At 40.1% G+C, this 26607-nt stretch overlaps 1 protein-coding gene across 1 annotated transcript in view; it reads left to right on the forward strand.

The window, feature by feature from the left end:
- Positions 1 to 200: 200 nt before the first annotated feature.
- The window catches only part of LOC108932814 (inhibitory synaptic factor 2A-like), a 42085-nt gene continuing 15678 nt past the window's right edge, over positions 201 to 26607 (forward strand). The window contains exons 1-3 of the mRNA XM_029251412.1: positions 201 to 462; positions 16142 to 17314; positions 25816 to 25887. Of these exons, the coding sequence (XP_029107245.1) occupies positions 16152 to 17314; positions 25816 to 25887 (1235 nt within the window). The 5' untranslated portion in view covers positions 201 to 462; positions 16142 to 16151. The remainder of the gene's footprint in view (positions 463 to 16141; positions 17315 to 25815; positions 25888 to 26607) is intronic.

A 26607-nucleotide genomic window follows, 5' to 3' on the forward strand; every position in this document is an offset into this window, starting at 1 on the left:
CGCTTGTGTGTGTGTGTGTGTGTGTGTGTGTGTGTGTGTGCGCGCGTCTGTGTGTGTGTGCGCGTGTGTCCGCGTGCGCCTATGTGCGTGCGCGCGGGGGCGCGCGTGTCTCGCTGGCTTCTGTGGAGACCAGGGGAGGAGTGGTGTTAGGGAGGGGGGGGGTGAAGGGGGGGAGTGAAGGGGGGGGTTGGGGTGGCGAGTCAGAATCGCGCAACCCGAGCGAGCCTCGAGTCGTCCGTCTCCCGCCGACGCGGCCGGCGCGCGCAACAACTGTAGCAACTGCGGGGCGCCGCGATCGGTGCGGGAGCGCGTCTCTCCTCCGTACTCCGTCCATAGCCGTAGAGCCGTGCAGCCGCTCCCGGCTCGTCCGGCTCCGCGGCTCCGCTGCGCACAGGAACATGTACCGGCGGACCCGGGGCGCGCCGCTGCCTCGTCCTTCCCGTCACTGATCCGCTTCTCAAGGTAAGTCCGTGACATTCCACTTCGGCCCCGCGTGAAGGTGCAGGGGGCGTGGGGGTGGGTGGGGGAGTAGGGGTTTGGGGGGGGGGGGGGGAGGAGGTGGTGGTGGTGGTGAGGTGGGGGTGGTCCGGGGACTTTTGGCTCCTTTTCAGTCCACTTGGAGAGGACGCAGCGGCAGGCGCCCCCCAGCGCGGGGCTCCGGGTCTTTAAATCCCCGCTCAGGTGTGACGGCGGCCACTGCGACTGGAGGCGGGCATCCCTTAGGGAAAATTACCGTAGAAGCAATGTCATGTAAATGTTTTAAAAAACTGCATAGATAAAATAAATAAATTAATAAATCTGGAGACGAAATTTAGTAATGCAGGTCGATCATGTACTTGTCTTATACTTCGCTGTCAGACTGACAGCTCTCTTCTCTGACCTGGAATTATCCTGAGCATATCAAAGCCCACACACCTGAGGGTGCGAGGACACGTCCTAGAGGAGCTCCCAAATTATGTGAACCTTTGAAAACGTGGATGCAGTTCGTTTACGATTCCGCTTTGGGGTCAGGAACCAGAGGGCAGGAGAATCGTGAGGACAATGTGTCACCTGACCACGATTCACAGTTGTGGATGGACGTCACGGCTTCTGCTGTGTCGCGTGGCCTTAACCGGGGAGCGATCGTGAGTGATGACACGTGTGATCCAGAGCTGGGAGATAAGCGCAGAGGGAGCTGCTTGCTGTCTTTGTCCCCCCACCCCATCCAACCCACTCACTGGGTTTTTTTCTTTTTTCTTTTTTTTTTTTTTTTTTTTTTGCCATAGAGTCGCATCAAAGTCATGAAAGCGACGCTGCCTTAACTTAGTTCAGGAGTGTAAAAAAAAAAAAAAAAAAAAAGATTATGTTTTTTTTTTGATCCATTCTTTATTTTTAATCATGGGAAGAGAAATGGGAAATCCCTTTTACCCCCACCCCCTTCGGTTACCAGCCCCCTCTGCTCCTACCACACTGCCCCCACCAACCTTCACCCCGATAACTTGGGGTTGCCTGCCCGTGATTTCACCAAACGTCAACACCATCATCACGCACCTTTACCCCTCCTTCACCCGCCCACTCACTGCCCCACCCCCACCACCACACGCCCCGGGGCTCCCAGAACTCCACAGAGAGATCCGCTCGCGGGAAGCAAACCCGAGTCTTAAGCAGCGCATACCAGGCTCACCCGCTGATGCAGTACGTCAGGGAAGGAGGCACGGCGCTGGCAGAAGATAAACACGTTTTGTGGGCAACTGTGAAATCCTGTTGTGCACAAGCAACCAGAACCGCTGGGCTCTCCATCTGACAAAGCCTTTACTCTGCATGTGTATGGCCCGAGCACTTATCCTGTACTACTGTATAATAATAATATAAAAAGCCTATAAAAGCCTGACTGCATTTGTGCCGCGGTCGAATGTTACCTTTCATGTGGTAATGGGATTATTTATTAAGAGCCGGACTCCCGGGCCTGGCCATTGGTCCCAGGAGTGCAAGGCTTAGCACAGCACTAGCCTACAGACTAGGGTGTTACTTACAGATTTGAGGGCTGTGTCGATTGCGGGGTGGGTGGCCGCCAGCGTTATGTAACAGTGCTGCTTAAGGGCTCGCCCTCCGAGAGCAGAATGGAAGCACTTCGCTTCAAACGGCATCCGGTACTGTGAGTGTCACATTCGATCTTAAACAGGCGGCCAGTGCAAGGCAGAGGATGCAAATCAGCTTGTTTTGGTAAACAAAAACACACACACACACACACACACACACACACACACACACACACACTTGGGAGGAAGAGGGGGAGACCTGTGGGGGAAAATGATTTCTGAACAGAGGAGGGCCTGGCAATGTGAGCACACCCCTGTTTTTGTAATGAGGACTCCTGAAGACATGGTTTGTATCATCTAGAATCCCATCAGTGGGAATCTCTGTTAGGGGAACACATTCTGCTCATGAAACATCTGCGTGCTTAAGATTACATTTATTCATTCGGCTGATGTTTTTATTCAATGCAACTTACACTGATTTACTCATGTGTACAGCTGGGCAGTTTTTACTGAAGCATTTTAGAGTGAAGATCTTGTTCAAGGGTACTACGGCAGGGGGTGGGATTCAAACCTGGGAGCTCCGACACCAGCAGCTCTAACTTATGCTAATTGCTACCTGTAGGTTCCAGCACATGCGGCTGGAGGAGGATTTGATTTTTACGTTCCTTGGGCTTTAGTATTTGCAGAGAAGGTTCTAGTGGAGCAGTGGTCTTAAGCATTAGTGCACAACCTGTGCATCTCAAACATTTTTCTTTGTGCATTTTCATCAACCACTTGTCCAATGCAGGGTCACAGTAGTCTAGAGCCTACCCTAGAAACATAGGGTGTAATGCCACTCAATCACAGGACACCTCACTCGTTTTAAAAAAAGAAATTCATCCGTGTTAGAAAAACTGAAGAGTGTGAGAGTGTGAGTGAATGTGTATGTGTGTGTGTGTGTGTTTGTGTGTGTGTGCATTTGTTGAGGGGGGTCAAGCAACTGGAATGGGCAGATGGTGAGATAGGAGATGAGCAGAAAAGATGGTACCGCAGTAAGCTGAGGATAAATTAAAGGCAGACGAGGAGTGTGTCAGTCATCTCCCAGTTTGTGGCTTGTAGACTCAACCTTCAGTGACATTATCAGTTTAGTCTTCCATGGATGACTTAACCATTCTGGAAATAATTTATACTGTTGAAAGTGAGATAAAGATCTGCAACCTTTCATAAAAGGACAGCAACCAGAGTCGGGAACAATCGTCTTGCTCCGGTACACAGCATTTCCTGTGAATCCAAAACTGAGACCTTCAACATTTTTTTAAAAATAAAAATCCAATAATTTGGCTGACCATAAATCTTTGCAGATAAAAGAGAAAGATTAAATCACATTTACTTAATTTGTTTATTGATAAAATAATCTCCTTGTTTATAAGTCAGTTTTAACAGTAAAATTCATTCTGAGACCCACATGCCAGTTACATGTACAAGCACAATATAGCCTAAGGTAGGATATAACTAAAAAATTCTCAACCAAAATAGTTTTCATTTACAATACCCAGTCAAAGCAGCAAACACCTTAGTAAAACCTTAATTCAAAGAAATGACAAATCTTGAAGGCTGATGATGTTCGAATTGGATTTTTTATAATGCACTTTGAAGCTATGGCTGAAATAAAAAGTGTGTCTCGTTAAAAGAGTGATGCATTGATTTATCATTATCCGAGAAAGCCATAATGTTCTTAAATCAATATATGCTAATCTGTTAATTTACTGTAAGTAAGGCCTAATTGAAAATGGTATTCTGGATTTATTTATTTTTTTTCTTTATTTATTTTTTTATAATAAAGGGGTCTCAGTAGGAAGTCAAGGAACACAATTCAATCAAACAGTATTAATGTAGTATAACCTCCTGTGACAGGCCATAACTCAGCTTTTCTGGACCTTGAGCAGATGCTGCAATTGTACAAGTTTTTTTTAGATATAGTAATAGTAAATATTCCTCCCTTCTGGTGTTTCAGCTACAAAATTATTCAGAAATAATCTTTTAAATTTAGTGTACTGTGGGTCATTGCACTTTTCCCTAAAGGGAAATATGACTTTCCTGCTGTGGTCCTTTTCTTAAATGCTGCACAAAGCCATGTGGTAAAAAAGACAAGAATATTTATGCCAAAATTAAATATTGTACTGTCAAATTTGATTAATTTGACTTCTCAAGTTTAAAAATAAAAGCAAAATAACTGCAGGGCAATTTCCACTCTTTTGAAAAGTAAATCACACAGATAAGATGTGGATCAGTGTTTGTTCTTATTCAGAAATCACAGGTCTTTTATGTGACCTTGTACAGTTTTGCTGCCAGATGTTCATATGGTCTTTTTTTATTCAAAGTTAATATCCACCTTCTGTTTATTATGCAGAGTTTTAGAGAGTCAGACCTAAATGAACATTATCTACTCGGTAACTGCTAACACGCTAATTGGCCGACCCCACATGTAACACATAAGAACCACTCAAAACATCTTTCCTGTCATGCTGACAAAGGTAAATCACCTTCATCACCTTAATCATTCAAACGTTGTATTGCATCCAGTGCTCTTCCAATTGCTGGTACATGTGTAACACGTAAAGACCTGCAGCAAGAGTTGCAAACTATAAAAAGTCACATTATGTTAATTAAAGATCATTTTAATTACTCCAGATCATTTATAATATGAATAGTTTCCTGTAATTTAAAATGACAGGTGGTATAGTACTTTAACATATGTCATTCCTCCATTACACAGGAATCCATTCAAATTAGCTTTAATTTTGAACTCCCTGTGCACGTTGCAGAGTATGATTTATTATGCATCTTAGCTTTGCGTTACATGCAAAAAAAAAAAAGTGATGTATCATTGCCACTAGTAGAATTACAGTCTATTAGACTTCCAGCTAGAACAATGTGCACTTAAGAGAAAGGTCAGGAGCCTTGGAAAAGACGGCTTGGGAACAGTATGAGGCAAAGCTTTTTTTAATGTCATTCTAGTTTTTTGTCTAGACTGCATTGCCAATGTTATGTTCCCTTTTATAGTGAGTAATCCATTTTAACAAAGGTAAAAAAGCATTTCAGTGGTCAGTTTGGGGAAAGGTCACAGTAAGATACAAGAAATGATCTTCTTTTAGCAAGGGAAACATGGACCAGTTTTTTCATTAATTAGTTATTACACATCCATCCACTCCGCTGTTTTGGCTCGACACGTTCCTTAGATGTGGAGCCAATTCCGTGTAGCTCCCCTTGTACATATTCCCCCAGAAAGTCTTATTTCACACATTTACTTGTCTGTTAAAACACAGCTGTAAGTCCTTTCATTCTGAACATTTTTATTAACTTATATATAGCATAAGGAAGGCTTACTGTGATGTCTTTAGACTTACAGTACAGAAAAAATATGTGAAAAAATATTGATCTAAACATGAAATCAGAGAGCAAAAGTTATAAACATTGCAACACTGATTGGATGGGAAAAAGTTTAATTAACATTTTATTTGTTAAGCACATAGTTCTAATGTTCCATTTATGTCTTACAGTTCTCTATGTTACATTAAAAAACAAGGCTACAGTGTACAGTATACATTAAGAACAGATATTTTCTTGCAACAGTGGCTCATAATTATCTTTGTCAAATATGTGTACATTGTAAGGGAGTTTGAAAAGAAACTGAGAACTAACAGTTATTATCCTTAGTAATTAAAATTCTTTGGCTAAAGAACTAGATCAGAAATAAGCAAAGTAATCCAGCTAAATGACTATTTCAGTGGAAAGGAAATGCGAGATTACTGCACTCAAACTGAAAAGCAGTCATTAAAAGATCTTGAGCTGTAGAAATTCATGTTTTGATCTAACAGTTGATTTAAACTAAGTAGTAACTATGTTATAAAAATACAGTGAAGTAGTGAGGGATTCAGTCGTATGAGCAGAGGTCCTTTAGATGAGGAAAAAAAATCCTTTATGTGTTTTGTGCAAACAGTTTGGCACATGAACAATCATTAACACATTTACCAAATTAATTATTTCTATCAGCTTATAGGTACTTACAGACATGGTGTCATGGAAGTCACTGGCAGCTGTCTAAATTATATTATATTAATTATAAAATGTAATAGCATTTCTTACAAATGCATTGTATTGATAGGAAAAAGACTGCTGTCAAAAATCATAAAAAATAAATCAATTTGGGATCAAACTTTTTTCTCTTTACTGATAAATCATATGTCCATATTACAGTACAGTAATACACGGTACAGACAAATGTTTCAATACTGGCTACCATGTGATGTTGCTGAGCTCTTATATCAGTTACTGGCAACCACAGCAGCATCATATAACCACCAGTTTTAAAACTTATTTACTGTACCACATATAAATATGTAATACCTTAATTTAACTTTATAGTGATATAGATATACGTGAACTGTATATTAAGTAGATTTTGTGAGAGTAACAATTAGTCTTCCTTAAATTATTCTTTTTTTTTTTTTTTGCTGTGATTTAAAAGGCTGATCGGAAAACTCTCCTAAGATGTATGGTTAGTGAATATTATTTGTCATTTTCAGGATACCCAGAAACCCAAAAACACACAAAATGTGGAACTAATACATCCAAATCAAAGTCCGTTAGGCATTTTCAAAATACAAACAAGAATGTTTAATTTGTTTGGCTGTATTATAGAAAAGAACCTGCACTACTACTAGAGCAAGAAAGCAAGCAAAAAAATCTAAGAAAATCTGAGACGAAAAGAAGTTAATGACTTCTCAGAAGCATAGGTAACAAGAGCCTAAATGCTGCAATGTTGAGATTTATGAATAGGCAAAATTCCCTGTTAAAGTACATAAGGAGATTTATAGGGATTATGTTTGCAATTTTTGAGAGAATGCATTATGTATAATCCTTTGGATCACTGGGGAACAATTGTCAAAGAAAAGAAAATAAAAGGGGGTGTAGTTGTAGTAAGAGGGTTTCAGAAGAAGTATGCTAGGTGTTTTTTAACTGTGGTCAGAGATAACAACCATAATTAATGAGACATAAAATAGCTTAAGACACATTTTTTTGTTTTTATCGTATTTTATGTTGCATGTTTTCCTATAATATTATCTCACTTTCCCCATAAAACTTTAAACATATAAACCCCTTCCCAGTTAATTTTAATATATAACTTGAACTTTTAACTTTCATTTGTTTTGCTCTGTAAAATATTGTTTTGTCCAAAAAGGAAATGTTATACTTGCTTGGGGCGGCATGGTGGCACAGAGAGTAGTGCTGCTGTCCCACAGTGCCTGGGTGGTGCAAGAGGATGTGGGTTCACCCCCTGCTCAGTCTGTGTGGAGTTTGCATGTTCTCCCCGTGTCTGTGTGGGTTTCCTCCAGGTTCTCTGGTTTCCTCCCACAGTCCAAAGACATGCTGTTCTGCTTCACCTATAGTGTGTGAGTGACACAGAGAGAGTGTGTTCCACTGATGTATGGATGAGTGCCCCATTGTAAGTAGTGTATCTAGCACTGTAAGTCATCTTAGTGAATACAGTGTGTGGGCAATTATCACTACATAGAGTTCATTGGATGTCATTTTGGAGAAAAGTGTCTGCAAAGTGAATAAATAAATGTAAGTGTGGGTTGGAAGTGAGACTTGATCTGGTGACCCACAGGTTATGTGGTTGTTCCGCACCTACTGTCCCATGTGTTCTGAAACATGGTAATTAGTAAAGATGAAAATTGAACTCAATGAACTTTCATCATTTTATTTTTCAGAATTATCCCCCTCATTAATATGGACCATCAGTATCATATAAAGGACAAAAATCCTCCAGATTTCAAAATCACATTGATCTGTTTTTCTAATGTTTCAATTTTCCATTTCCATTAGACAAAAGATAGAAACAAAGATCTAGCTTCTATCACAATCTGACTTGCATTCAGTCTCCCACAAATCTTTTCACTTGTCCAGAATAAACACATTTATTTCCATATTACACATGGATTTGCATTTTTTTTTTTTTTTTGCAAAAACTATTTTACATCTGGCCCCAAACAATTGTGCGCAGAGTAGAAACTACTCTGCTCATGTTTCCAATAAAGCACTGTAAACACTTTTTAATAATCAATAGTTAAATCACCTGCATATGAGCAAAAGGATAAAAATAACAAAAGAAGTGATATATTTTCACCTTAAAAAGTCACATCTGCAACAAATTCAATTACATTATTCTGAGAATGAATGAATAAATAAATAAATAAGTGGAATAAGCTACTGGAAAGGGAAAACGGACTAAGCTATGGGAAATGGGAAAAGCCAGCAAATTGAATTATTTTTTTTCCTGTATCAATGCATTTCAAACTGATTCAAGAACTGTATCATGTGGTCAGAAAGAAATTGGATTTTTTTTTTTTTCCACAATTACATAGCTTGGGTCAACCTTTGACCCTAATTGTATTGGAAGCTGTCTGACAAAAATTGAAATTTTCTGCATTCAATTCTAAAAAAAAAAAAAAAAACATCAGACCTTTTTGTTCGTAGAGCTTATTCTTGAGAATGACTTGTCATATCATCTTCAGAAATTCCCAAGTGATACAGCAATAGCTGGAACATCATGGATGTGCAGGAGGATGAGTACAGAAGCTTAGTGAAGGGACTTTGTTGGCTTGTGTCAGTGGATTCAACTGCAGCTCAGTGCTGAGAAGACTAAAAGGATGGTGTTGAACTTCAGGAGGTCCATGTATCCATTGTATTCAGTGACCATTAATGGAGTGGAAATGGAGATGGTGGGATGTACAGATATTGGGCTGGAGTGGGCATGCAACACTGAGACTCTTTACAAGAAAGGCCAGAATTACATTTACTTTCTGAGGAGATTCAGATCTTCTGGAGTACAAACATCACTGTTACAGATGTTCTACCAGTATGTTATAACACATGTGGTCTTCATTGTGGTTGTATTCTGAGGCAAAGGTATTTCCACAGGGGATCATAATTGTAGATAGGGTCTACAAGTCATCTTAGTGTAAGGAGATGGGGCTGAAATACGGTAGTCATAGTAGGTTAGTGTTTATCAGTTGTAATCAGGGTGTTTAGAACTACTACCTTTGGACCCAAGGGCTGGAGGGTCAAATCTTACCTTGAGCTGTAGTATTGTTGAGTTAGGTACTTAGGTACCTTAAATTCCTCCGGTGAAAGTATCCAGCTGTAGAAATGGGCCAATAATTGTAAATTGCTTTGGAGGAAAGCATCTGCTAAATAAATAAATGTGATGTAGGATAGGTTACCAGGTGTATGTTTGTGCAGTGTGTTGTGTCTGTGTGTGTATGCATATGCCACAATAGCAGAAAAGTATACCCAAGAGACCTTCATGTATTATCTGTCTTGTGTGTCACATTTTAAAACTTGGTGCCACATGGTGCCAATTTATCATTTAGTTCCTTAGTAAGTGTGGTGATTTGCATGTATTATGAAAGTAATTGGCAAAAAATCTCTTTGTCCTGTATAAACAAACCTGTAGAAGAGTTTACTTAATAGCCTTTCTGTTTGACTTATATCAGCAAAATGCTACCCTCTCATCTGTAAAGAGAAGTGCACTTAAATTGCATTTTTCAAAATGGTTCAGAGACAGGTTTCTCTTTTATCCTGACGTACACATATACACATTATACTGTATATATGTATAATGTGTGTGTATGCCAAATCTGATACAAGTATTTAAAACTATGTCAGAAATCCATCCGTTTTCAATGACCAACTGTCCCGTTCAGGGTGGCAAGAAACCATAGCCTATCCCAGAACCACTGGGAGCAAGGCTGAGGGGGGTCCACCCTGCACGGGACATCAGTCCATCACAAGGTAGGCTCACACATATTCACACGGACAGACTGTACAGGTAATTTAGTGTCATCAGTTGCATTTCTTTGGACTGTGGGAGAAAACCTGAGCACCCGAGATGAAACCCCACTCCAGGCAAAGTGAACCTGATTCAAACCTGTACCCAAACACCCCAGGTGCTGTGAGGCAGCAGCACTACTGGATGTGTGACCGGGTTGCCCTAATGTAGGAAATGTGTTTTTTAAAATGTATTCATTCATTCATTTAAATTTGTATATGAAATAGGTTGAATTTAGTGCTAGGGTTCAGATTAAACTTTCAAGTTTGCAGATGCTTGGCATGGTGGCACAGTGAGTAGTGCTGCTGTCTCACAGTGCCTCGGTGATGCAAGAGAACATGGGTTTGATCCCTGCTCAGTCTGTGTGGAGTTTGCATGTTCTCCCCATGTCTGTGTGGGTTTCCTCCCACAGTCCGAAAACATGCTGTTCAGGTTCCCCATAGTGTGTGAGTGACACAGAGAGAGTGTGTTCCACTGATGCATGGTGAGTAGCCCCTTGTAAGGAGTGTATCTAGCAGTCTAAGTCACCTTGGTGAATAAGGTGTGTGAGCTAGTAACACTACATAATATCCAGTGTAAGTTGCTTTGGAGAAAAGTGTCTGCAAAGTGAATAAATGTAGATGTTGTGAAGTGCAATAGTTGCAATCCAGAAATACAGAGTCAATTTCAAACTATTCACACAGAAATTTTATACATACAAGAGGTGCAAGTTTTTTAGGGTCCCAAAAACCTGGCATATGAGCGTATTTTCTGTGAAATGAAATGCATAGAGTACACTGCTCCATATACACTAAGTGAAAAAAATGTGCAAAATCAGACTCCAAAAGATGCAATGCCACAGTGACAGAAACATATATGCATGACTTGTTAAAATGATCTTGTGGTATTTTACTCATGATTCCATGATCCATTCCATGAGCATCATATTATCCAAAGATTACCCTTTATACTTACGCGACAGAGGCACTGTATTTACAATTTATTTTTCTTTGCTTGTTTAACCACTGCCAGAAAGCAATTTCAAGTTGCTGGGTTATATCTACAAATTTGTCATTGTGCATATGGTGCATAGGGAATTCAGCAGCTCTAATTGATAAAGCCAAAGAGTCTGCTGCCCAAGTTGGCTTAATATCATGTCAATCTCTCCCTTACTCATTCATTTTATAAGTCATTAGATGCTTTCTAACTGTCTGGTCATAGAGTAAATGCATAGGGACTTTTTTGTTCCTCTCTGGGATTCTAATTCCTTGAATACCATACTGAATGCATTATTATTATTATTATTATTATTATTATTATTATAAGTGGAAGACTGTACTTGCTGAAGGCACGTAATAATTACTGTTATTAATATTAAATGTGATAGCTACATTTAGAAGTAATACTGGTATGAATGAAACTGTACAAAGCTCAGACATGCCTCTGCACATGTACAACCCAGATAAATTAAATATTCTTCTTCTTCTTCTTCTTCTTCTTCTTCTTCTTCTTCATCTTCTTCTTCTTCTGCCATAATTCCTCATGGGCAGTCATCTTAAGCGCTTCACACATGTAATGAACAGGGTCCCAGCTAGAAAGTTAATTGTAGAGTGCACTTGTCAAATTACTCATTTTTGGAATTGTCCCTTTAAAGTATTGTGTCCCATAAGTTCAGCTGAAAACATGCCTGCTCCCCATTAAACATGATTTGTGTGATGATGAAGAGAGGTACTGGCTTACATGACCTGTGGATCAAGCCCACACAGACCCATACAACAACAGCAATGTATAGGTGGGTGACTTTAGAGGTTCTTGTCTGGATGAAGCTGTTTAAAAACAACAAAAAAATAAGCTTGTTGTAACATTTAACTTCAAAATTGGAGAAGTTGTAGAAGTTGCTGTAGTTAAATTAAAATGCATTTGAATACATATTTGATGTGTGTGGTATTATTTCAGTGATTAGGGTTAGGGTTACTATAATAAAACTATGGACTATAAGACTATAATCACATTCTGAGTTTAAAGTTAGTTATTGGAGTCAACAGATTGTAATTTGGTTATTTTAACTGCACTGCTCAGGCATATCATTTCACAGAGTCTAATTTGTGGCTCCACTAAAAAAAATACACAGCTGTATAATAGGTAAATCATTGTAAGCCACTTTGAAGAAAGGTGTCGGCTAAATTAATGGGTGTTAATGTAAATGTTTAGTTTAGAAATGAGCTTGCTCAAACTTGTTTAAGCAAGGTGTTAGTGGGAGAGCGATCTAGGCATTACTTACACTGTGTTTTCATTGATCTCAGTCACAAATCAGTTTAATGATCATATGCCCTGTGCCGTTCCCTTACCACAAATACGCATGCATCAATGAGAAACGTGGAACGCTATATGTACACGTATACGCATGTCCCCTATCATTATGGTGGCCTCAAGTCTAAAGCATTCTTGCATTCCAGGTACTGATAATGAGACTTTGCCTGGATCCCACAAGTGTCAATGGTGTCCTAGGTTGGTCACCTAGGCCCCCTAAACTAAAGGAAATGTATGACCTTTGACCATTTTTTTTTCTTTGTTTTTACTGTGTGTGTGTGTGTGTGTGTGTGTGTGTGTGTGCTTGTGAGAGAGAAAGAGAGAAACAGACTACTGTTCCAACCAGGGTGTACCCTGCCAGACTGCCTTGTGCTTCCAGGATAGGCACCAAACCACCTTACCCCTGTCCTGAAGAAGAGGTTGCTGATAATAGATGAATTCCTTGTTTTCTGCATGTGATCTCACAGCTAGTTCCAGCAGGTCCATGAGGTAATAGCTGATGAGAAGCACAATTTTTGCAGGCTGATTGGGCTGATGCAATGCCCCGAGGTTCGGCTAAGCTAGGGAGAATCACATCTCACACTGAGATCCTGCTCTGCAAGAGCACAGTTTCCAGGGCTCAGCAAGTCGCTAATAACCCCCCACAGATTAGATTGATCTGATTGAGACAGCCTGAAGTCTGAATACATTCAGTGCAGTTTGCACCATGATTCCAGGGGTGAGATAAGCAGATATAACACACGTAATCTGATGGAAGAAAGAGTGGTACCTGTCACTTAAAGTGGCTAAAAGGCGATATGTCCCTCATAAAAGCATATCTGCCCAAGGAGGAGTAAAGCACCAGGGATCTGGTTAAATGTGTGGAATATATATGTCATCCTCCTATCGTAGCTCCTTTTGTGTTATATGAACAATATAAGATTTTTTTTCTGAGTATATTGTTATTAACACCAAAAATTTTGAATTAAATGTGCTATAGCAATTGATAAATGGGGACAGCTGGTAACATAGTGGTTACAGCTACTGCCTTAGGATCCAAAGATTGCAGGACTGATCCCCACCTCCAGCTGTAGTACCCTTGAACAAGATACTTACCCTTAATTGCTCCAGTAAAATTCTCCAGCTGTATAAATAGGTAAATAACTGTAAGTAGATTAACACTTTAAGTTGCTTTGGAGAAAAGTGTCAGCTAAATTAATAAATGTAAATACATATGTAGAAACTGCATCTGGAACAAAGGTCTTTGTTAACAAGAACACTCATAAATGGCTTAGCTTTCTGAAGACCACATCAAACAAGGTATATCTGACAGTTCAACATTCTTTAAAGCTTTAAAAGATTTGCATTAAAACTCACAGACAATATAATCCCAGTCAGACACACTGAGTCGGTTGTAGAGCTGCACAAGCAACAAGGAAAGGAAGAAATTAAAACCAGCATGTCAGTCAAAACTAGCGACAGTTCATTTCAGGTTCATACTTGCGTCTTTCTGTCATTATTTATCCAATGTTCTATTGGTGTAGTGGATTGTTACAGAGTCCAAAAGCTGTTTCACATGAATATGTTCCACAAAAGGAAAAAAAAAAAGGTCCTATAATAGCAGTACATTTTAAATGCCACTCAAAAAATATTCAGAATGAGCCTGTTTACCACTTATGACAAAAGGTTTTAATTGCTTTTCGTTCATCTGTTGAAGCTTGTGAAACTAAGACTATTCACACATGGCTAATATTTCAGATGAGTTTCAGACTACATGTTGCCTTTTGTTTTCCATTTTGGTCATCACACACAACCCACCCTTTCAGTACATGTCAAAAGTTTGAGTACAACCTGGGCAGTATATGTATAGGACAAACAGAAGCAAGGTAAGACACAAGTGACATCACCACTGACTGATACCATGGTTTTAAACACACACATTTTCAGAACCGCTTGTCCCATACAGGGTCACGGGGAACCAGAGCCTACCCAGTAACACAGGGCGTAAGGCCAGAGGGGGAGGGGACACACCAGGACAGGACGCCAGTCTGTCGCAAAGCACCCCAAGTGGGGCTCGAACCCCAGACCCACTGGAGAGCAGGACTGTGGTCCAACCCACTGCACCACCGCACCCCCAATACTGTGGTTTTACATTACATTTATTTATTTAGCAGACACTTTTCTCCAAAGTAACTTCCAATTAACTCCATGTCATGTTATCAGCCCACACACCTTATTCACCACATTGACTTACAGTGCTAGATATACTACTTACAATGGGCCACTCATCCATACATCAGTGGAACACACTCTCTCTGTCACTCACACGCTATGGGTGAACCTGAACAGCATGTCTTTGGACTGTGGGAAGAAACATACACAGATGTAAGCAGAACATGCAAACTCCACACAGACTTAATAGGAATTGAACCCACATCCTTTCACACCATCGCAGAGTTGCAGGACAGCAGCACTACTTACTGTGCCACCATGTCACCCGTTGTTTTTGTATAACAAATGCTGTATTGATCAAGGAATTTGAGGATACATCGGTCCAAAATTGATGATTTCAGTGACGGAGGTGCTGCAGTCCTCGGTCACACTGGCTAATCCTTTCCTCTGCTCTGTTTGCTCTGATCTGTACTGTGTCGTAGGCATTGCACTGGGCTGTGGGCAGCAGGTTCAGCTTCACAATCAGTGAGTGATGAGACATAAAGAGTACACCAGGAATGTTGTAAAAACACAGGCATGGGGGAAAAAATCCCGTGGTTTCTGGAACTGCATGAAAAGCAGGGCTTTGGGAGAAGCAGAGGGGGTAAACTGTCTCTGTCCTAAATGCTGTCTAAGGTGGTAACTGATTGAATCTGGAGACACAACTGAAATAGTTTCTTCATAGAGATCACAGGCAAGGTTTTGTAGAAACACTTATATTCCTATATTTCCCAAAATTGTTTCTGAAGGACCTCTACTATAGTATAACCACTTTATACTACAAGTGACACATTTATTTAATTTAGTAGAATCTTTTTTTTTCCAGAAACACATGGACAACCTGTTGAAAAATTGAATTTAAAAAAAAAAACTTCAGAAATCCTTCAGATGAAACAGTTGGTCTGATTTCCTTTACAATTCAGTCACATTTTTCCCCAAGCAAAAAATGACAGCCCTGTTTGAGGGAAAGAGTTCTGGAGCATTAATGTTAAATGTAGCATGAAACACTTGTAATTCATTAGACAGCAAAGCACGCTGGGGATTCCAGGGTTGGCTAGGCATGCAATTCCTTTAGCAGCATATAAAGCATTCGATTGATTGGTCTCCGGTTTTTCACCATTACCAAAATTGCCACTGTGTTTCAGTAGATCATACCTTCCAAGAAAGGTTATTACCATAGTGATACTGACTAAATAATTCACCTGTTTGTTGTGCTAAATGAGAAATGCATGCGGAAATTAATTTTTTGCACTCTTCAGGGTGAGATGACATACCACGCCAGTAATGGATTGCTGTAGAATTTTGCCACTGAATAACAATAAATGATTCATTAAATGAGCAGCATTAACTCCATTAGCAAAAATAAACAAATGAGCTGTCCTTAGATTCTCTCCTTAGTTCAATTATTGTTTATAATTTAACAGTGAACGAAAAAGGGAATACATTAGTCAGTTGATTAAAAAAGCTAGAGTTTCAAAAATTAATGATTTAAAAATTTAGAGTTTTTCTGTCTAATTCCCGGAATTAGATGTTCTCCTGATCTCATTGATAAGTGGTTAAATCTAATAAAACATAAAATTATCCACCCTAAGTAAGAGTGCATGGCTGCTGAACCTTATGGGAGATGAAATGTGTCTTTGATATTATGCCTGAGTTTTCTTGTTGTCCGGTTAAGAGTCATTTTATAAACTACACCATGACTGCTTAAACACATATCTGTATATGCATGTCACCTGAACACCAAAAAAAAATTCTCTTTCTCCATTTTCAGGAAAAAAAAAATGGTGAGCAGGGAGGCCAGTAAATGCGTAGTCACAAACTCCGAGTCGGACTCAGAGGCGGCGCCATCTCTGGCCCTGGAGATGAAATACTCCCTGGACCATGGGCGCCAGGTGAGGAAGAGGAATAAGGCCTTGCAGGTGCGCTTCAAGGACATCTGTGAGGCCCAGAATGAGCAGCGAGAGGCGGCTCGCCAGGCAGCTGGGAAGGGTGGCCGGCCTGCCCCCTCGAAGGTGGTCTACCGGAAGTATATGACGGTTCCAGCAAGGCGCTCCATTCCTAATGTCACCAGGAGCACGGGTGTGCAAACTTCACCGGACCTGCGAAAGCGCTACCAGACTTTTCCCTTTGAGCGCAAGAAGGGGCACTCGCTCAAACATGCAGCAGCAGCAGACAGCGTGAAAGGCCAAGGCAATGGGATCGAGGCCAACACCAGGAGGCCGAGAGAGGTGGGTGGTCTGGATGACGAGGCCATTCGACCTTTGGGGAACGGGACTTATCGGACACGTGTGCTGCTTCATACGAATGACTGCACAGCTGCCTTGGAGCCCCTTCCTGGGGTTGACTGCTCTGATGGACCGGTATGTGCCGACCCACTGCTCAGCTGCTCTAAAGACACACAGGGCTCACTGGGGGACCGGATCGGTGGCACTGAGGACGCGCCACAGAAAGGATTACAACCGAGGGAGGGGGTAGGTGAGGCCCGCCCATCTGCCAAGAGGCAGCTGTCGAGCTTTGAAGAGGCACCTGCTGGGCCCCCACGGGACTCAGGACCGAGGGTCACAGGGCCAATTGCCTGGAACTCCCTAACGCAGGTGGAATGCCTGGAGAGTCCGTCAGCCCGGAGCAAGCGCAAGAAAGGCGCACAGCTCAATGGACTCCAAGTTGGGGCAGAGACACGGGCACAAACACTGTCCCACTCTGGCTGCCCTGCTGCTCCGGCACGCTGCCATGCGACTTCCTTTGCTGAACCCACACCGGTTTGCTCTACGGACAGCACTTCCATGGCTGCTCCTTGCCAGCAGATTGTGCCTGTGGCTCAGGATGGGGACCTCAAGGCTCAGCTCCAGGTGATGGAAAACTTGATCAGCTCAAGTCAGGAGACCATCAAAGTCCTTCTGGGAGTCATCCAGGAACTGGAGAAGGGAGAGGCACACAGAGAAGGGTAAGAAACCCTCGTCCATAATCTGTTCATGATTCTCTTACAGTTATGTACATAAGGTCATCCAGTTTGTCCCAACGGTACTCTGGCTTCCATCTTAAAGGTTTGCCTTTGTTACAATTGGTAAAACTGCAACACAAGCTCACTATGAACTCACAATTTATGCTATATTTGAAGAAAGAATATTTGTAAGTTTTTCACTCAGCTCATATATTATAAATGCAGCTGGTAAGATGAGCATAGCTAATATTGTCATGTTAACATAGTTAACATCCAGTACCTGTTTACAGGTAGTGCAAGAAAATGTCTCATAATTATACAGTAATACATACACACACATTTTCTGAACTGCTCGTCCCATACGGGGTTGCGGGGAACCGGAGCCTACCTGGCAACACAGGGCGTAAGGCCGGAAGGGGAGGGGACACATCCAGGACAGGACGCCAGTCCATCGCAAGGCACCCAAAGCGGGACTCGAACCCCAGACCCACTGGAAAGCAGGACCCGGTCTAACCCACTGCACCACTGCGCCACCGCACCCCCCTGCAGTAATACAGTTAACCATTAATTAACTTTGTCCAAGACGACATGCGATGTTAAAAATGTGGCCTTTCCACAGCAATACGGCTAATAACCACAGCGTTACTTGCTGCTAATAATAATAATAATAATAATAATAATAAGAAGAAGAAGACAAAGAAGAAGCACAAATTCATACAGATGACGATTTTACTGGAGGTTAAGCAGTTTCCACAATGGTAGAGCAGCAGGTCTCCTCCTAGGTCTGAATTCTGAATGTACAACCTCCAGGTTACACTGTATATCTGTCTCACATATCTGGAATGTCTCCAGTTGCTTTCACAGTGCGGTTAAAAACTACTGCAGTCCACGCTGAATTTCCACTGTGCAAGAGCTCTTCATGTTAACTGCATTGTTCTTCCCATACTTGATACTGGAAATTTTTCTTTTACACTTTGCCACTGCCAACTGACCTGAGTGCCCAAATCGAGACATTCATTATTCCTTTTAAAGCTGAAGTCACCGAGGTCATATTTAAGCATTTGCAACTCTGTCTGCCACCGCAATAAGTCAGGCCTTGGATAGTCAATGAATAGCAATTTGGAAATGCAAATGAGACTGAAAATGGCAACCATTGAATGTACAAGGATACTGTGACACATCAGGTTGCCTGGAAAAAAAAAAAAAAAAGAAACAGAATGTATTCTTCAAATGCACTTAGATCATCACAAATGCCGGTCTTGCACACTCGGTTTATCTCATTTTAAATGAATCTGGGTGTAAATAAGAGTTGACAGTGGTCATTTTGCACTTTTCCTGCAAAAAATAAATCTCCGCTTTCTGAATTAAATTGAAAGAGTTCTCATATATCTGTGGAAATGCTGAGATACTTCTCAGAGTTATTCAATGTCAGTGAAGACAGATGGAAAAGCATTGGATTATGGGGTGGAAATTTATAAAAGATAGACAACCCCTGGTGTTTCCAGTACATAACCACTAACATTAAAGCCATCCCAGTTCCCCTGTATATTTTTGATGCATTCTGTATCATACTGTCCTATTAGTTGTGACAGACGGCATGTTTACAATAATGCTTCGAAGAGAATCACAGTTTCTGATACTTTATTTCAGTTAAAATTGACTCTCAATCCACACACTGCTACCTTGGATATAGAACCAGCGCAATTTATTTGAATGTTTCTTCAGTGGACACTTATGTGTCAAGGTAATAAAAAAAGAAGAGAAAATAAAAACATGCAAGAAAAAGAAAGAAGTGAAAAAAATCATGTCTACACTGTCATTGTCATGAATAGCACATTTGAAAAGCATGAGTAAATGACCTTTAGAACGCGCATTGATTCAAACTTAATGCTAGAGCAGAGGGGACTTGGAAGTATGGAACGAGCAGACAGTCCTTGTCCTTGTCAGCCACTCCCTTGATCTATATCAAAGTGGCTCCTATTCACTAGTCAAGAGTTCCCAATCTGGCCAGATGAAACGGAAGGAAATTGCATTCAAGTACCCGCAAAAAAGGGGCGAATTTGGGGCCACTGGCAAGGCTTTGCCAGAAGACAGAGACCTTTTCTAAAGAGGACAAAAAAGGCAAAAAAACTCGAGGGACATCTTGCAGCGTCCAACTTTACAGATGTCTTCCAGTGCCCCCAGGCAATACTTCTTCTTCTTCTTCTTCTTCTTCTTCTTCTTCTTCATAATAAAATAATACATTTGTTTAAATATTTTTGTGTTTTGAGATTATAAGAGAGATATTTTATTTTATATAAGAAAAAACTGCAAATAACTGGCAAATGGTACATTTTACACTGTTTATTTTACGCTGTTACTCTTCCGTGCTGGGTTTTCCACAAAAGTGAAAAGATACATTTGCTTCCTTCTATTAGTGCTGCATTTGTTCCTCTGTGGTGCCATCATGTATGAATTAAATCTGAAAAAAAGTAAATGTATTGCAGTAACCAAATACAGTAAATATTATATGGGACTAATTTCCACATCAGTGAAACAAATAAGATTCTTTTTATTTCTTTATTTTCTCTGTGACCAAACCTTTCATTTTCATTCTATTTATTCAGCCAACATATATAACTGTTAAATGTTTATTGCAATGAAAAAAAAATGAAAAGCTGAATAAATGTAAATGCTTCTTGTTTGCATAATTGGTTTGCTTAAAGACACTTTTTGGGCCAGTTTTTTGGCAAGTATGTTAAGTACGCTGCTCAGAAATACTACACCAGAAACTCTACACACTGGTGATCTTTACTCTTCTCTATCTTCTTTTTTCCTCTGCAAATGGAAAAAGCTGGACAATTTATGGAACTCTTTTTTTTTTTTTGATTTATCATTTGATTGATTGTTTGATCCATCCATCCATCCACACATCCATCTATCCATTCCTTCCATCAATCAATTGATCATGTTCCAGGTAGGTTGGAGGGTGGAGGATTACCTTATCTAAAAGTAAGTTACATACTGTATTATCTCTCTACATCACACACCCTGTTTTATCCTCCACAAAATCCCAAAATAAAACTGTGAGAGAACGAACGAATGAGCAAACAAATAAACAAACCAACAAATGAACAAACAAATTAATATTTGTATTATAATACCATATAAATTAAGGTCTTCCTAGCAGAAAAATAAAGTGCAATTTTCAGCATTTTAAAACCTGTGTACATTGCTTCAGTGGTGGTCCCTTCTGGTGGCCAGTGTTGATATGTTTTTCAGGTTGATTTTAGAAATATCAGCATATGTTTTGTTCTTGGTCACAAATTATTGATTTTCAGTGTCCAAAGTTTACTTTTCCAGCATTTCTGGTAAATAATTTATAACTCAGTATTGCATCAATAATAAATGACTTAGTATTACATCCTTAGTATTTTTTCCCTCTTTCTAGGCAACTTGCATACTTTTCACCCCTCATTCCTTCTTTCTAAGCACTATTATCATCAGTCCATTTTAGATATACTAATATTCTAACCTCCTCATGCACCAATCCCACATATACTGTATATATAAAACATTTTTGGTGTGCATACATCCAAAACAGTTAAATACTCAATCATACACTGAATTAAGCAACGTGGAACATAATTGGTAAGCACATGGATTCATTGCTAGTTCAAGCCCCACTCCAGACTCCCTTCCCAGTGCACTTGATCAAGGTACTGTTCCATTTTATCTCTAGTAAAACTCAGAGCTGTATAAAAGGGTCAGCTACTGTAAGTAGTTTTGGGGAAAAAACTACATAATTCTGAGTGTGTGGGAGGTAGAATCCCAGTATCAGGGATGTCTGAAGCTGATGCTCAAGTTTCACAGCCTGCTCCATTACATTTGTTCTGAGGAATGAGGAATAGCTGCCTGCTGTTGTAAAGACACTGATGGAGAGGACTATAAGGCAGCTGTTGTGAAGTATGTTAGAATATATTGTGACGACTTGAGGATGCTGGTGGGCAGAAGGGTTAGATGTGGTAGTATGCACTTGTTGCTAAAAACTTTGTGAGGTCACCTCCCATCCCAAGATTTTTTGTGTGTGCTTTGGGTTGTGGGATTTTTTGTCCTAATTTCTGCTTCTTCTCTTCTGGTAAAATTATACCTAATATTTTACTTGCTGTCTTTAGCTTCTTCTTCTTCTTCTTCTTCTTCTTCTTCTTCTAATTATTATTATTATTATTATTATTATTATTATTGTTGTCGTTGTTGTTGTTGTTGTTGTTGCTGTAATTTTCATTACTGTTATTATTGATTCTGCTGATTCTAAAGCCCTTTGTGTTGTGAAAGTGGTCACAATGGCAGGATGGCAGGATGTGGGCTTTAAAAAAAAAAAAAAAATTCTAAAAAACTTTTAGAACAAATGTACTCTATGTATTTATATATTGTTATATTGCGTACGTAACAGTTTTTCTGGGTGGGGTTGGAGAAGCCTGTTTGACCGGAGACTTTATTGTGGGTTATTTGTCTCAATAGGATGTTCAGAGCTACAAGTTCCCTGTGGCTGAAGAACTGTCAGCCACCCAAGAATATAATTATGATCACACATAAGCAGCATCCCCACAGGCTAGACTGCTGTAAATTATTTTCCTCTTTCTAGTCCCCTTTGGAGCTGCAGGACTTGAAGAGAATCTGTGGACACTCTAACACAGATTGAGGAGATCACCTTCACTGTTGACTCCCCAATATAATGAGAAGCCGCTTGTGCCTTCCCATCGTTTACAGATTGAAAATGCAATCTCAGCCTTCTGCAACCTGCCAGGTAGTAAGGCATGGAGAATGTGGATTGACTTTCAGGATGATGGTTGTACACTGTCAAGGAGCCAACGCCAAACAGAGTCCGAGATCCCCAATTCCAAGACACTAGAAACCCAAGACTTCAGTTTAGGTTAGACATTTACATTTATTCATTTAGCTGATGCTTTTCTCCAGAGCAACTTACAGTGTTAGTCTACCTACAAATATTTACCCATTTATACAGCTGGATAACTTTATTGAAGCTATTTTAGGGTAAGTACCTTGCTCAGGGGTACTACAGCCGGTGGTGGGGATCTAACCTTCGAAGGCAACAGCTCAAACCACTATGGTACCCGCTGTCCCACAAGACCAAGTGCATAACAAACAAGCAGCTCCCCTTTCACTAGAGGAAATCTAAATTTGTCAAAGTAGCTGCTACAGTGACAGTATGTTACCCTAATTTACACCTTTGTCATTTTGATTGACTGCTTTTTTGTCGATCATGTAGAACAGCCTTATTTTTCAGCCTTAACGCACAAAAATATGATGTTTCACTCAATACTTTTGCTGGTTCTTTATATATAGTGTGTAAAAATACTTACATAATCTTTTTGACGTTGATTTAAATGGCGATGATGTGGTTTTGCCTGGATCAACTTTAGTGCACTGAACACATTTTTGTGCCTTTGGGTCCATATATATCCCTCTGGATGAGAGTGAACAGTCCATAACTGAAATTTTTTGAGAGGTCACATTGGAGGACATTTATTTTGCCGAAAATAAAATGTACCAAATGTGTCTATGCTTGGCTCACAATCCCGTGGAGCTTTTTTCGTTTTTGAGGCAAAAACGCGCTGTCAGTCTGTGCAAGTCATTAAATTGTCCCCTCTTGAGGAGAGTTTGTGTCTTTGGGGTGAATGAAACCCTGCTGCCGGCAGTGACCTGAAACACCCCATCACTGGTATCGATCGATATGCTGCGATATGCTCGGTGGAGGTCACTCCATCTGATCGGGCAAAATAAGGGTTCAGCACTATCGCAGGGTGGTCCATCAGTGGGCCGGTGACAACGGGCAGTAATTACTGTGGACAAGCAGAAATGCCTGAGCATGTTGGGTTTTACGAGCCTAAGCATCCCCCACAGTAGGGACACCATGAGCACCATACGGTGAAGATAACATTTTGTACACCGATATTAACATTAAGTGAGACTGACAATAACATCTGGGGCAAGATTTACACTGCGAATTTTCACTTCAATGAGGACATATTGAAGCCTGCTCAAGCTTCCTGGCATTCTTGCCAGAGGATGTACAGTGCCAGTCAGACTATAATACAGACCATAAATAGTACAAATTAACACCCTTGAAGGGTTTAGGCAGAGACGTAGTTCAAGATGTTCAAATGCAAATCTTTGAAATATATCTTATTTAGTATTACATCTATTTATTTAGCGGACGCTTTTATCCAAAGCAACTTCCAATGAACTCTATGTAGTGTTATCAGCCCACACATTTTATTCACCAAGGTGATTTACACACCGCTAGATACACTCATCCATACATCAGTGGAACACACTTTCTCTGTGACTATGGGTGAACCTGAACAGCATGTCTTTAGACTGTGGGAGGAAACCTACCCAGGCATAGGTAGAACATGCAAACTCCACACAGGCTGAGTGTGGATCGACCCCACGTCCTCTTGCACCACCCAGGTGTTTTCGCTGTGCCACCGTGCCGCCCAGTAATACATATGTAGAATATTTCTTACTTCATGAATTTGCTTGTGAGTTTTCCTAATTATTTTTCACATTTATTCAAATACATATTTCATTATCCCTGAGAATCAGACTCAGGGTGAATGTAGGGGGCGTCGCCCCCAGAGCCACTGAGCTGCACCAACACACCTAAATGCAATGAACACCAGATCTCTAGCACTAAAAAGGGAGTGAAGTAGAAACATATAGTGCAGGTTCTTGGTCAGCTCTTCACTGCATTTCCTGGTGATCTAACAGCGATTCTCCTTCTGTGATAACTCACCTGCTTTCAAGGTCCTATTCACAATGTGCTTGTGTACTAATCCAAAACTCTGTCCTGTCTGCTTCCATCCTCTGTGCTTTTGTCCTGGTCCCATGTCTCAGCCTGGTCTAAATTATGTTTCTCTCTACTAATTCAGTTTTCCTCATGAGAACACTCTGGATTTGAGAACATCACCCTTTTCGTCTGCATTTGGACTTACAGCAACATGCATCCTTGTCAGCGTTACCTCCGCACGTGACAGACTTACAGCTGCGGGGTGATTAGTGGTTCAATTTCTCCTCACATTCCAGCCTTATGCTGTAAAACACACAGACACACAGATACAGACACACACATAGACACACACACATACACACCATGTGATGGTAGCTCAAGTCATTTGTAATTTCAGGGTGTATTACTACCTGAGAACAAAGATTTGCACCAATGCCGTTGTCCTTTTTCCATTTTCATTTTCTGCATGTCCTTATCCCCCATCCTGCCACCCCTTTTTTAATATTGTAATGGAATCTGTCTGTTGAAACCCAATCCTCCCAAGCTCCTTGTCACTAATAATCATGCAGTCTATCTTATTTTTAATACATATTATTAAATGTGCTTATTTATGAACAAAACTGCTGCTTTTAATATGTACAGTATGTATTAAATTGCATGAAGAGTGATATTTAGTGTATTCTCATTCTAAAATGTGAACAAAACAGGAATGTTTTTCAGTTGTATTAATACATTACATCACAAAATGTTTGAAAGTACTTTTCTTGATTCAGGTTAAAGTAGCTACAAATGCAAACTTTAAACATGATGCATGGAATATTTTAATTCTTTACTCCCTGCAATTTCTTATGACCGTAAAACTTTTTAACTGATTGAATTGGTTATAAAAGTCATATTTAAAAGCAGCTAGCTGAAGTCTGTAGTAAAGTATTTGTCACCCATGTAATTTCATGTAATAAGTAATGGGCTTCAAGGTGAGCTTTTAAGTCATACCTTAAAAAGATGGTATAACAATTACATACAATATTCAGCATCAAAGTTTTAGTGCCTTTTAACAATTTACCACCACAAATATTACAAATTCTGCCTTCATGATAGGACTCTTCCAATATATTTGAATTCAAAACTCAGAAAAAAAAAAAAAAGAAAAACTTTGTTTCAGATTTTCTTCTCGTTTTCATGTTTCTAAACTGAAACCAAATTTCAAGGATAATTGAGGGAGACAAGCTTGAGGAAAAAAGAAGGAAAAAAAGAGTTTCACCTTCATTAAATGAGCAACACAAATAAAAGTAAAATAAATAAATTTATAACTAAAACTGTACGTGTTAAACATCTTAAACATGATATTGATATGGACTGTTAATTGTACATTGGCTTCTGTGAGGTAGTATGGTAAACAGTAAAGTGTGAAAATTTTGTCAATGCTATAAAAATATCACATTTCTCCTGTCTAAATAATAATAAATGCAGACTAACATGGTTAACCAGAAGTCACTTATAGATGTTAGGAATTCAGGGCTCCTGGAGAGGAGAACATGATTTTACAATGGTATTCTTTAATTTTGGCAAGACTATAGCTTACAGTATATACAGGCCATGTTTACTCTGAAAGATAATGAGGGATGATGCAGAAGGATGGACATTGAGAAAATAGGTACAGAATGAGCCAAGTAAGCCTTGTAATTACTCACTCACACTCTTATCTCCACAGCCTCTCCTATCGGACCGGACAGGACACGGCCAACTGCGACACGTGTCGAAACAGCGCCTGCATTATTTACAGGTGGGTTTGCAGCTCCCTTTGTGGTTTCCTCCTTTCCTTTTTTTTTTTTTCTCTCAAAAAAAAAAAAAAAAAAAAAAAATAATGCCAATATGGATAGTGTGCCGTTCTCATGGGAACATTATGGCAGAGTACCTCCTTGAACATGACCTTTCAGGAAACAGGTGGCACTGTAGTTAAGTACACGGACTTGCACGCTATTCTGAAGGTTGCCTTTATGAGTCGCATAAGGAGTCCTGCTGTAGTACCCTTGAGTTAAGTACCTATCCTGAATAGCTTCAGTAAATTATATATTGAGCTGTAGATATGGGTAAAACTGTAATTTAATTTCTATACACGTGTATAATTAACACAGAAAAAAATAATAATACATGAAAAGCTTTTCCAACTGCTGGTACATCCACTGCCCAAAATTGTTTATACTCTTTCCAGTATGCTTTGTTTCATTCTTCTTGGTTTCAAGACAGTACAAGGAATGGCACCAGATAGAAGGTCGGGAAAGGTCCACTTTACGTGTTGGAGTAGTAATAGCTTAAGGGGAATATATGCAAACGCATTCACATGCGTATATATATAAAGATGACAAGGCTACCCAGCAAGTGAATGTATATATAATGCACATGGACAGGTGCCATTAGATGACAGTAAATGGATGGAGCCCTATCAGAATTTGAAGGGAGACAGCAGCCACGCGTGACTCGCAAGCAGAGAAGAAAAAATGAT

The sequence above is a fragment of the Scleropages formosus genome, chromosome 4, assembly GCF_900964775.1.
Source record: "Scleropages formosus chromosome 4, fSclFor1.1, whole genome shotgun sequence".
In the NCBI taxonomy this organism is placed as follows: domain Eukaryota; kingdom Metazoa; phylum Chordata; class Actinopteri; order Osteoglossiformes; family Osteoglossidae; genus Scleropages; species Scleropages formosus.